Below are 13201 nucleotides of genomic sequence, written 5' to 3' on the forward strand. Positions count from 1 at the left end.
CACAATTGTAATTACTATTATTTTTGGACTTACATCTATCATACCATGAAATATCTTGTTCTACATTTTACACGTTTCCTCCTACCTTGTCTTTTAAATTGAGCTTTCTTATTTCATCCCCATCCCCACTAGTTTGGAAGTTACATACGTTTGTTTGGTTTTTTTGGGGGGGGTTGTTGTTGTTGTTGTTAGTTAGCTTTACATTGTGAATATCTAAAGGGAATGAATATTTCTTATCTACTCTCAGAAAATAGAAGAACCAAAGAATATTTCAAATTCCATCATCCCTCCCATTGTACATTTAAAAAACAACTTCTTTTGAAACATTCACAGGTTGAAAGGAAATTGAAGAGATATTTACATCTTTCATAATTATAATACAATATCAAAACCCGGAAATTGATGCTTCTGTGTGCATAGTCCTCTCATTTTATCACACGTATAAATTCATGTAACTACCACCATAATCAAGATACAGAAGTATTCCATCACCACAAAGATCTCATTCATGATGTCCCTTTATAGTCACGCCTACCACCTTCTCTCCAACCATCTCTAACCCCTGGCACCCACTAATCTGTTTTCCTTTTAATTTTGTCATTTTGACAAAGTTATATAAAATCAGACCATATGTGAACTTTGGAGATTAGCCATTTTTACTCAGCATAATGCCATTGAGATCCAGCAAAATTGTTTATTTTTTTAAAGATTTATTTATTTATTTTGAGAGAGTGAGAATGAGAGAGAGAGAGCACATGAGAGGGGGGAGGGCCAGAAGGAGAAGCAGGTTCCTCGCTGAGCAGGAAGCCCGATGTGGGACTCGATCCCGGGACTCCAGGATCATGACCTAGAGCCGAAGGCAGTCGCTTAACCAACTGAGCCACCCAGGCGCCCCAGCAAAATTGTTATGTACATCAGTAATTCATTCTTTTTTTTTTGCCAAGTAGCATTCAATGGTATCGTTGCACCATAATTTTGTTTCTACTTTTTGGCTATTATGAATAAAATTGCTATAAATAATCATGTATGGGTTTTTGTGTGGATATAAGTTTTTCTTTCTCTGGCATAAATACCCAAGAGTACAACTACTGGGTCATATGATAGCTATTATATTTAGATTTTAAAGAAACTACCAAACTTTTTCAAGGTGTCTATGCCATTTTACATTCCCACCAGCCACATATGAGAGATCTGAGTTCTCTGGATCACTGGCATTTGGCATTGCCATTTTTAATTTTAGCTGTTCTAATATGTTTATAGTGATAATCTCGTTGTGGTTTTAATTTTTCATTTCCTTAATGGTTTACTTAAGGTTGAATATATTTCATGTACTTGTTTACCATCTATGTAGCTTCTTCAGTATCTCTTTGTGTTTTTTGCCAATTTTCTAATTGTTGTTGTTGTTGTTTTAATACTGTTGAGTTTTGAGAGTTCTTTTATGTATTCTACAAACTGGGCATGTGGATTTGTGGTTTGGAGATACTTTCTACCAGTCTTAGCTTGTGTTTTCATTCTCTTAACAGGGGCTTTGAAAGAGCAAAAATGTTTTAAATTTTGATGAAGTCCAAGTAAATTTTTTTTTTTTAGTTGTCTTTACTTTGGTGTCTTATTTAGAAACACTTTTAGCCCTACATCCCAATATTTTCTCCTGTGTTTTCTTCTAGAATTTTTATAGTTTTATATTTGACATTTAAATCCATAATTCATTATACAGAGTTAACGTCTGTATATGGTATGAGATTTAGGTTCACTTTTTTGGTCTATGGATATCCAATTGCTCCAGTACGATTTGTTAAAAGATTATCACTCCTCTATTGAGTTGCTTTTGTGCCTCTGTCAAAAATCACTTGGCGCTCTTGTGTGGGGCTATTTCTGCTTTATTTTGTTCAGTTCTTCTTGTGTCTATCTCTCTGCCAACATCACATAGTTTTATTACTATATAATGTCTTGAAATGATAGATTTCTCCCACTTTCTTTTCTCTTTAAAGATTTATTTACTTTTAGAGAGACAAAGTGAGAGAGCAAGCAGGGGGAGGGCCAGAGAAAGAGAATCTCAAGCTGACTCCTTGCTGAGTGCAGAGCCCTAAGCAGGGCTTGATCTCAAGACCCATGAGATCATGACCTGAGCCGAAACCAAGTCGGACACTCAAACAACTGAGCCATCCAGGCTCCCCTCCCACTTCTTTGTCAATAGTTTAAGTAGTCTAGCTCCTTGGCCTTTCCATATCAATTTTAGAATAATCTTGTGTACAGCTATAACAATCATGCTGGGTTTCTAATAGGAATTGCGTCAAACTATCAATTTGGGGAGAATTAACATCTTCATTATGTTAAGTCCTTTAATCCACAGACATGATATAGATTCCCATTTATTTAGATCCCTTTGATGTCTTTCATCAGCCTTTTGTAGTTTTCAGCCTCCAAATCTTGTCCATGATTTGTTAGATTTACACGTTAAGTATTCCTTTTTTCTGTTGAGCAATTATAAATATTGCTGGTATATAAAATACAATTTTGTATTTTATATTTTCTTATATATATTCTTTTGCATGTACTTTTGCATTTTTATCTAGTGTTTCAGCTCCCAAATTAGTATTAGTTTTATGCAATCAATGCTTCTCTAGTTACCATTGCTTGTAGCTCTCCTTTCCTCTGGATCCTCTTCCTTCCTCTGAAAGAACATCTTTTAAAGGTTCTGTCAGTACGCTCTTCCTTATAAACTTTCTACTTACTTATAAATTGTTTTCCATTGCGGCGCCTGGGTGGCCCAGTCAGTTGAGCATGTCTTCGGCTCAAGTCATGATCTCAGGGTCCTGAAATCAAAACCTGTGTGGGGGCTCCCCGCTCAGTGGTGAGTCTGCTTCTCCCTCTCCCTTTGCCCCTCTCCCCACTGCCCCCCCACTCATGTTCTCTCAAATAAATACATAAAATCTTTAAAAAATGGTTTTCTTTTACCCTTCTCTTAAATGAGTTTACCTATGTAGAAAGTTCCAAACTGCCATTTTCTCTACAACTGATACTATTCTATTATTCTGACTCTGGCATTCTTTTTAAGTGTACTGTGTATGACAGTTTAAGTAGGCTCTTCCTAGCTGCTATTATGATCTTTTTCTATGGTGGTCAGTTGTGCTATCATGAAATGTCTCATTAAGGAGTTAGTTTATCCTGTTAGTAACTCATTTTGCTTCCTGAATCTGAGGTTTCTCAAGCTTCCTGAAGTCTGGAAAAATTTCAGCCATTTTATCCTCAAATGTTGCTTCTCTCTCATTCTGTTCTCTCCTTCTGCAACTTCCATTAGCTTTATTTTGGACCTCTTAATTTTATTTTTCTAATTTCTTACCCTTCCTTTTCCTTGCTGGGATTTTTCCTGAGTAAATTCCTCAGAGCTTTCACACACCATTTCAGACCAATTCTGTTGTGTCCAATATGGCTAACTCATCCATTTAAATATTTTGTGTAGGTCATAACACAATTAAAAATCTGAACAATAAGGAGTATGGGGTTTCATTCTGAGAAACTGATGAAGTCTGGAGATGGAGGATGGTGATGGTTGCACAGCAATGTGAATATACTTAATGCCCCTGAACGATATACTTACAATGGTTAAAATGGTACAATTTTGTTATATTTTACAATAAAAAAATCAGAAGAACAAAAAAAGGATACCCAAGGGCAGGCTCATTCCTCTCCAGTCCTTACCCACTTCATTCCTTCCCCATTCATGCTCTATAACCACTTTTATTGGATTTTTAATGTCCTTCTAGCATTTTGGTTTTTAAAATGTAAATTCTACCCATCAAATATAGGTCTTATTTCCTGTACCCCTTTTAGTTTTTTACACTATTTTTTCATCAATAATGTATTCTGAATCAGGGCACCTGGGTGGCTCAGTCGTTAAGCATCTGCCTTTGGCTCAGGTCATGATCTCAGGGTCCTGAGATCAAGCCCCGCATCGGGCTCCCTGCTCGGCGGGAAGCCTGCTTCTCCCTCTCCCACTCCCCCTGCTTGTGTTCCCTCTCTCACTGTCTCTCTCTCTGTCAAATAAATCTTTAAAAAAAAAACAATGTATTCTGAATCCTTTCCAAATTAGTACAGTGCATCCTCATTCCTTCTTTACAGCTGTATAACATTCTATTGTATAGATATAGGATAGTTTATTTTGATGGTCTTTGTAATTCCACATTGCGTTATTTCAAATACTTTATTGTCATAGTAGTGCTTCTCATTTGAAATATTTTTTACTTGAGTGGCTGTTTTTCATTTCTAGAAAAATTTTTTCCAACTTGCAATTTCTGATACTGTGTTTACACTTGTTTGTCTCCACTTAATACTCATACTTCCTGTTTCTTAAGTTCCCGAGAGTCTAATGATCTTTCTAGCTTTTGTGTCACCTGGAATCATTTGTGGCAGGTACTGTTCCCTCTCTGGTTTGTACTTTGGGGGGGTTGAGCTCACTTTCAGCAATTTATGCTGCCTATGTTGAGATGTCATCTCCATAAAGAACTTACTTCTTCCAGGTGCTCAAGAGGCAGAGCCAGTCCAAGGAGATTCTTGATGTTAACTTAGGAGCTTATGTTTTCCAGGCCAAAGAAATAGTATAAATTCAAAATCCAAATATAGATGACTAGAAGCTCCTAGTTAAACATTTTCAAGAGAAGAGCTCCCTCTTCCAATCCAGGGCCCTGGCCACAATAGGTAAGTTTTCCCCTTTCCTTCCTGAGGAGGAAGAATGTTTTTCTAATTCACTTTGTGGCACAGAGTACAGCCCTTATAAGGGTCCTGGCTGTTCGCCAGTGAGTTATTTTCTGAGCCCCAAAGTTAGGTGTACCATATGGGTTTTTAGTTTCCTTTTCAGTTCTCTCTGGGCACTGGAGATTATAATTCTTTATGGTAAGCTGGTTTTTACCCTAGTTTATTTGGCACTTCTAAGTGTTCTGAATTATAAGAAATAAGCTTTTTTGTTTGTTTACGGCATTTAAGTTACCTCACAGGGACATAAGGCAAGGTATTAGACCATGGAGTCAGGCACATCACTCTGAATCCTGGCTGTTACACATAATAGCTCTGTAACTATAGGCAAACAGTTCATCTCTCTAGCTATCAGTTTCTCCTATAAAACAAAAGATAAAGTTGATGTGAGGATTATATTAATAAAGAATATAAAATGCTTAGTATAGTGCCTAGAATATTTCAACTACTTACTTTTCACTTTTTAGTAATTTTTACAAAATAAAATGGTATGTTGTTAGGAGGGTGGAAAATATGTCATGTATCTACTTTTACCTTTTTTTAATAATTTTAAGATTTTATTTATTTATTTGACAGAGACAGAGACAGCGAGAGCAGGAATACAAGCAGGGGGAGGGGGAGAGGGAGAAGCAGGCTTCCCGCGGAGCAGGGAGCCCAATGTGGGACTCGATCCCAGGACCCTGAGACCATGACCTGAGCCGAAGGCAGACGCTTAACGACTGAGCCACCCAGGCGCCCTACTTTTACCTTTTTTTAAAAGATTTTATTTGACAGAGAGAGACACAGCGGGAGAGGGAACACAAGCAGGGGCAGTGGGAGAGGGAGAAGCAGGCTTTCCACTGAGCAGGGAGCCCGATGCAGGGCTGGATCCCAGGACCCTGGGACCATGACCTGAGCTGAAGGCAGATGCTTAACGACTGAGCCACCCAGGCGCCCCTACTTTTACTTTTTAAAAAAATTAAACTCTATGCCCAGCATGGGGCTTGAACTCACGACCTTGAGATCAAGAGTCGCATGCTCTACTGACTGAACTAGCCAGGAGCTCATTATGTATCTACTTTTAAAAAACAGCCATAACACTAATTGCAATAGAGACAAGTTTCCCAATTATTTATATATACATAAGACACTGCTGCTGTCAATTGAGATTAACAATACCATACCCTGACCACATCTAACCGTGAACACAATAATTGAAAAAAGATGATGAAATAAAAGATTATTGTATGAAATAAGGTGCTGTTGTGAAGTCTAGAAGTTGCAGACAATATTTTGGTATACAGAACTCCCTTACCATTAGGGTGATCCAAAAATGGAACAAGCTCCCTCACAAAAAGATGAGCTGGTCAATTTTAAGTACTCAAAAGCAGAAAGTGAAGGACTGTTTAAGAGATGGGATAGAAAGGATTCCTTTATTGGGAAATGCTAGAAGTCAACAGTGAAATAAAAAGAGAAAAAACTATTTGGATACTGCCTCATGACACTAATTTAAAAATCCCATGAATACTGCATGAAAGGAGGAGGCTTGGAAACACCAAACAAAACTTCTTAAACACATTAGAAACACTGAAAACCAAATTTAAGAATTTTTTTTAGCCTATTCAAACTGAGTAACAGGAGCTTTTCTCTTGCCTCATTCTATTCCAGGTGAACCATACCATCATCAAAATTCTCTCCTGAATGTATGTTATGATTGCATTGCCATTTTCCCCCTTTTCAGTATAGACAGCCATTCGAAAGCAAACCCAAATATTAAAAATAGTATTTGAGAAAGCAGTCACAGAAAAGTCAGAATTAAATTTTATTTCACATTGGTAGAAACCATGAAAAAGATTTACATTTTCCCACATTAGAGCACAACATTTCAACGGAATATTTCTTGCCATAAATTAGATCTTGCTGATTTGTATAATTGAAACAACAATTTATATTCTTCAAGGTAAAAGGAAAACGACTTAGTAAATGATTGTTTAAAAATTTTAAATCCAAACATATGGCTTCATTATTAACATTCTGTACAGTCATTACTAAATTATTTCCATTATCAATTAGCACCCATTTATAAAGATGCATTCCTAACATTGTTTTAGTCAGTTGGAATACAGCAGAAAAATTAACAGTTCAGAAATATCAAGTATACATTTTTGCTACATATTAAACTGTGGTAACTACACCATATGTATTGAGTTGCGATTAATTTTTATCACCCATAAATTTGTTTTCCAATAATTTTTACCAATAATCTGAAAAATTCAACTACTTAAAGTCAAATAATTACTACTTTTATGTTTGCACAAAAAACTAATTAAAAAAAAAACCCATCTGACTAAAGTGAAGTTTTCAAAAAAGTTCACTGGCAGATAAAAATAAAGCAAAATTTTCTAATGGACTGTTCATTTTCTACAGTAGTTGGTTTCAAATATATGTACAAAACAAGTAAACTAAAACTACGCTCGAGGAGAATCATCTTAGAGCAAATCATCTTAGAAATTAGTTTTTAAGATCTGTCTTAAATATTCCAGAACATACTAGAATATGACCTATATATTCTTTCAGTTAATTACAGAAAAATACAACCACAGAATTATTCCCATTATCTAGACTGAAGATTCTAATAACTATATAGGTCTAACTTTGGACTAAGGTGCAGTTTAAGAAATAAGTAGTGTAGGAAGTTTAAAGGTTTCTGTATACAAATGTAAATACATTTTAAATACCATCAAACCTGTGATTCAGAATGTCAAATTACAGCATGTATGGGCAGCAGATGTCTATGGCAAGGAGGCAATATTTGGTCTGTTATGAAGCATAAAAAAGAACAGATTTCTAGAGACAAAAAAAAAATACTAAACAGAAATGGTATCAGGGAAAATAAAACCTGGTCCCCAAAATAAAAGGGCCATTAACTGAACACAGGAATATTACTCTTTATTGACCTTAGAAGCATTATCCCTATTATTGGGAATAATGTAGTAACACCTCATTCTCATTATGTATTACAATCATTAAGTATATAATGAATATATATATATATATAAAAATACAGATAGTGCATGGTGACTAAGTAATTTTGGAATAAGTCCATAGACTAAGTCACAGCATGCATAAGTCATTTATATCTTAACTGCTCATTTGTACCTAAACAAATTTTCAGTAAGCATACTAATAATTGTCAAATGACGTAATAAAAAATCTGGTTACAGTATTTTATTATTTTGCTGAATTACTTTGGGAAAAAGAAGCTTAGCTGCTTCACCTATTTTAATACTAGTATATTCTGAATCATATTATACAAATACAGGTATAGAAACTTAAAAGACCATCTTTCCCACAAGGAGAGAGTATCATGTAGTCTCTATCATTGGTGTGTATTTACAAAACATTTTAACACTGCAAACATTAGAAGTTTCAAGACTGGGCACGGGAAAAGGTTTATACGCTACTACAATGATGCTGGTGTGCACTTCTACAGAAGGCCTCTTAGTGACATCAATCAACTGGAGGTAGAAGTTTATCAATGAACTGCTTGATATCCATCATTTCCTGTTTGGAATAAAGTGATTTAATAAGCAGTTACAAAATCATAAATTAAATCCCCACTAAAATACCACCAACTAAATTTGTGGTGTGCTTGGGTAAGGTGAAACCATATTTTTACTACTTCAGTGAAATGAAAAATTATAACAGAAATGAGGCTTCAATAGAAATTTCAGAACATCTCCTGAGACTAGGATTATTAACGTACATTCAAATGATAGCTCCCAACTATTATGCAGTCCCATGATAATGGTCTGCACTTTGCTATACCTGAACAAAATAAAACACAGGGGTTGGGTGGAGAGAAGGGGGCTTAGAAGTAACAAAACCTATCCAGAGGAATATCAGTAAGGATATAATTACGGTCAACTAAGCATGGGTAGAAAAACCTAGCTTTTAACTTTCCCTCATTAGAATGAAATGCTAAATTCGTAGCAGAAAGTATTTTGTGCCTTTCACAAGGATTTACATACAACCAACCATTTAAAAGACAGCATGTACCTATGACAGGCCTGGATGAAAAAGAATACATCAAGTATTTATTACAAAAGAAACGTTTCTATAAGACTCCTGCCATGTGGTTCGGTTTTCTCACTCCCCTCTAATAATTTCCTACTATAACCTCTAGTATTTCAAGGCTTAACCCCACAGACTCACAAATTAGCCATGCAAAGAACCTTCACCCTTATAATTTAGTCACTTGGAAAATAAAGCCACAGCACAGAAGTGCTCTATTTTACAATGCTCTAAAGTCCTGGAAGTTTCCTGGTGACGATACCTCCTACCGTTTTATCTCTTCTCACTTTCTGCTCATCATTCAGTCCAATGTTCTCCAACGTGATTGCACAAAGAATCCTCAGCTTTTATTTTACCTTTTTTTTCTTTTTACGTAAGCTCTGTGCCCAACTTGGGGGTTGATCACACAACCCTGAGCTCAAGTTACATGCTTGGGGTGTGCAAACAGTGTGCGACCCTTGATCTCAGGTAAGTTCCAGCCCCACACTGAGTGTAGAGATTAGGTAAACGGCATCTTTTTTTTTTTTTTTTTAAGATTTTATTTATTTGTCAGAGAGAGAGAGAGCACAAGCAGGGAGAGCAGCAAGCAGAGGGAGAAGCAGGCTCCCTGCTAAAAAGCCCGATGTGGGACTCAGTCCCAGGACCCCAGGATCAAGACCTGAGCCAAAGGTAGCTGCTTAACCCATTGAGCCACTGAGGCGTCCCTGGAACTTTTATTTTAAAAACACATCCATATGAACACAAATACCTGAGTATACCTGCTAACCCCCAATGTGCTGAATCAGAATTGTGGAGTTTGGAGTTCTGGTGTCTGAATGTTTAAGCTCCAGGGTATTTGTGATATAAAGCCTACTTTGGAAACCAATGCTCTAGACCCTCGTTCCCTCCTGGATACTCAGAGTGCCAGCCCACCTGTTTTCTGGATTCAGCACTTGCTGATGGTTTCAACTATGTTCTCAATAATAGGCTAGAATCCCAGGCCCCCTTATCTTTCTGGATAAATCATATTTCTAACACTTTTCTCTGTCCGTAAAACAAATGATTCAGCCAGGCTGAGTGGTTACAAAACAGTTTTGTTAGGGACTACCTCAATGCTTGGCAATTAATTTTTATTTTAGGCCTTTCCAAGCCTCCAAACCGATGCAGGCCTCCTTCATTCTTATCGAGTGACCATATCTCCTACTTTAAAGACAAAGAGGATTTAATGTGAACTCTCAACTAGTACTACCTCAGCAATCCTTGTTCATATTCATCCACCCTCTTTTAGATTCTTAAGTGTTGTTCTCCTCTTTGAAGGCAAGCACTATCCATTTTAAGGCTTATTTACATTATTAGATCTCCCTAAGATTCTTCCATTGGATTATTATCTTCTCTTCATCACATTTTCTTCCTCCCTCCCCCGCCAAGGGAGTCTTTTTCTCCCATCCATTAAAGAGAGTTTTTTTTTACTTTTTTCCCTCTTCACAACCTTTTCAATAAACGTTTTTCCCATTTCTCTATCCACTTTACACAATCCACTGCAGGCTCCATCTCCCCAAACATCCAAGGTCACAGATGGCTTACTATTGGGTAGTTTCTTCCCAGCCTATTTTTCCTCAATCATTCTCTGAATCATGGGACACTGTTCCCTCCCACTCTACAATTCTTTTTCTTTTTTTTTTTAAGATTTTATTTATTTGACATAGAGTAAGAAAGAGCGAGGGAGAGAGAGCGTGAGTGGGGGGTAGGCAGGAGAGGGAGAAGCAGGCTCCCCACAGAGCAGGGAAGCCGGATGTGGGACTCAATCCCAGGACCCTGGGATCATGACCTGAGCCAAAGGCAGATGCTTAACTCCCTGAACCACCCAGGAACCCCCTTTTTTTTTTTTTTCTTAAATAACCTAACCAATTTTTTAAAAAGTTTGTGTATGTATGTATGTAATCTCTACACCCAACGTGGGGCTCAAACTCACAACCCCAAGATCAAGAGTTGCACGCTCTTCCGACTGAGCCAGCCAGGTGCTGTACTGAAATTCTCTCCTGCACTCTCATTCCACATTTAACTCCTAATCCCCTCCCAAGTTCTATCCCTTGGCTTTTTTCTCATGATATTCTCCCATGGTAATTCTTCAGTAATTAATAATATTGGCAATTATTCTAAATCTCTATTACAGGCTTGAGCTTCAGACAAATATTTCCAACATCCCATTTTGTTATCATGGGGGGTATATCAATCTCAGTATGTTCAATAAACTCAGTATTATCTCCTTCCGGTTACCCTAAAACTGTTCCTTGTATCTACTTTATGAATGGCATCCTGCTCTAAGACAGCCAGCTCTTCATAAGACTATGGCCCAACTGGACAGCTTGCTTTCCCTTTCCCTTTCTCTGCACACTTGCTATCAAAATCCTACCCATTCTTCTAAATCTAGCTTTTTCTTCATGATCGCAGTACTTCTCAAGATAAAATTAATCTCACTCTTCTCAGTGTTTTAGAGAACTTTAAAAACTTCTAATATAACACTTACCACATTCTGTTTTTCAGTACTTCTCAAGATAAAATTAATCTCACTCTTCTCAGTGTTTTAGAGAACTTTAAAAACTTCTAATATAACACTTACCACATTCTGTTTTCTACACAAGTATTTGGATATATATCCTCCCCTATTAAATTTTAAATTTTATTAATTTAGCTTACATTTTAATAAAAAGGACTTTTTGTCTCTGAATTATGTACAAAGCTTGCATGTAATAGGAAAACAGTGAACGTTTGTTGAATTAAATTGAATAAATGCTGATCTAAATCCTGCCAACCTATGATTCTGTGCGAATTCATTAACTCCTTTAACTACCCAATCAAATGTTACTTATGTTAAAAATATCACATGAAGAAAGTTGCAAATATGTGTCTGTAATCACTCCTTCCAATTACCTGTTGACATGAACTGTGCCTCATGCCTTCATAGGTTTTGAAGGTTACATTGGCTGGATTTACTAATGTTTTTAGCTTTTCGGCAGTAAGAGAAGCAAACGTTAGGGGAACTAACAGATCGCAATCTCCATGGCACTGAAGAATAGAAATATCTCTATTAATGCCACTGATAGGCCCCTGCAAAAAATAAAAGAAAACTAGTATTATTTATTCAAATGTATAGAGTATTATATGCCAGGCATTTACAACTATAGATAGATATGCACATACAATGTCACTTACATCATAGGTTCTATTCGGCCACAGAACTAAAATTCCTTCTATCCCTATGCTCCCCACAACTCTTTAGTTAAACTTTTATAGGACATATGATTACCCTGTCTTGCTTTTTAAGATTTTATTTATTTATTTAGAGAGCACGCAAGCATGGAGAGGGGCAGAGGGAGAGAAAGAATCTCAAGTAGACTCCCAGCTGAGCACAGAGCCTGACATGGGGCTTGATCTCATGACCCTGAGATCATGACCTGAGCTGGAATCAAGAGTCGGACGCTTAACCAAATGAGCCAGCCAGGTGCCCCTACCCTGTCTCGTATTACTGTTTTCCCAATGAAGTGGTTCCCTGAAGAAGACTCTTTCTTATTCTTTATATGTTCAGTGTCTTGAGATGAGAGGTATGTTTTAACTGAATCATGTTCTTCTCAGTTCTTATTTAATTGATTTAAATAAGATGGTTAATAAACTATCTTAATAAATAAAATAGTATGTGTAAGACACCAAAGAATTACTATATAGTGATGAGGAAAAAAATCCTAGATTTAAAAGTAAATTGGAAAATAAACGTCCACTTCTCCCATGTATATTATATATTGCTTTACACTACTGAGTACTTAGAAATTCTATTCTATGGTAAAATTCTGCTATCAAGCAGTAAAAATACTGAACTTTTGAAAATATTATATGTGTAAAATACTGCCCTAATTTATATATACATTTTAAAATGTATCAAACACTTCAAATATAAAATTTATGACAAAAGGACTTATTTCTTACTCCAGTCTCTGCAATCCACAATAAAGACAATATAGTATTCAAATAAAGCCTACTAGTACATCACAAAGTCCAGGAAAATTATTTTTTAAAAAGGATGACTGATATAAACTATGGGCTTTGCGTGATGACCTGACACATTCTAACAAATGTACCACAGGGTTGCAGGGTGTCCATAGCCTGTGCACCGATGGGAACTTACTGTGCTTTTTGCTCAACTTTGCTATGAACTTAAACTTCTCTAAAAATATATAGTTGATTAATTAAAAAAAAAAAAATGAACGTCTCTCCAACATTATCAGTAATGTTACAGGTATCACTCAGGCTACCTGTGGAAATGAAGCCTGGAGTGGAAGCCAGCAACTGAGTGCAGTGACACCGGCCAGTTTCTGCTGTGTGGTGAGAGCAGTGTATAAAGATAAAGCTCCTCCCTGGAAAAACA

At 36.5% G+C, this 13201-nt stretch overlaps 1 protein-coding gene across 2 annotated transcripts in view; it reads right to left on the minus strand.

Annotated features, from left to right (window-relative positions):
* Positions 1-6531: 6531 nt before the first annotated feature.
* LYPLA1 (lysophospholipase 1) overlaps positions 6532-13201 on the minus strand; it is a 29445-nt gene continuing 22775 nt past the window's right edge. Inside the window, exons 7-9 of one of the 2 annotated variants that reach the window (XM_027584044.1) lie at positions 13089-13190; positions 11713-11889; positions 6532-8292 (exon numbers count right to left, since the gene is read on the minus strand). In XM_027584044.1, coding sequence (XP_027439845.1) covers positions 8239-8292; positions 11713-11889; positions 13089-13190 — 333 coding nt within the window. In that variant the 3' untranslated portion in view covers positions 6532-8238. The remainder of the gene's footprint in view (positions 8293-11712; positions 11890-13088; positions 13191-13201) is intronic. The other variant, XM_027584135.1, reaches the window with a different exon arrangement.

The sequence above is a fragment of the Zalophus californianus genome, chromosome 4, assembly GCF_009762305.2.
Source record: "Zalophus californianus isolate mZalCal1 chromosome 4, mZalCal1.pri.v2, whole genome shotgun sequence".
Lineage (NCBI taxonomy): Eukaryota > Metazoa > Chordata > Mammalia > Carnivora > Otariidae > Zalophus > Zalophus californianus.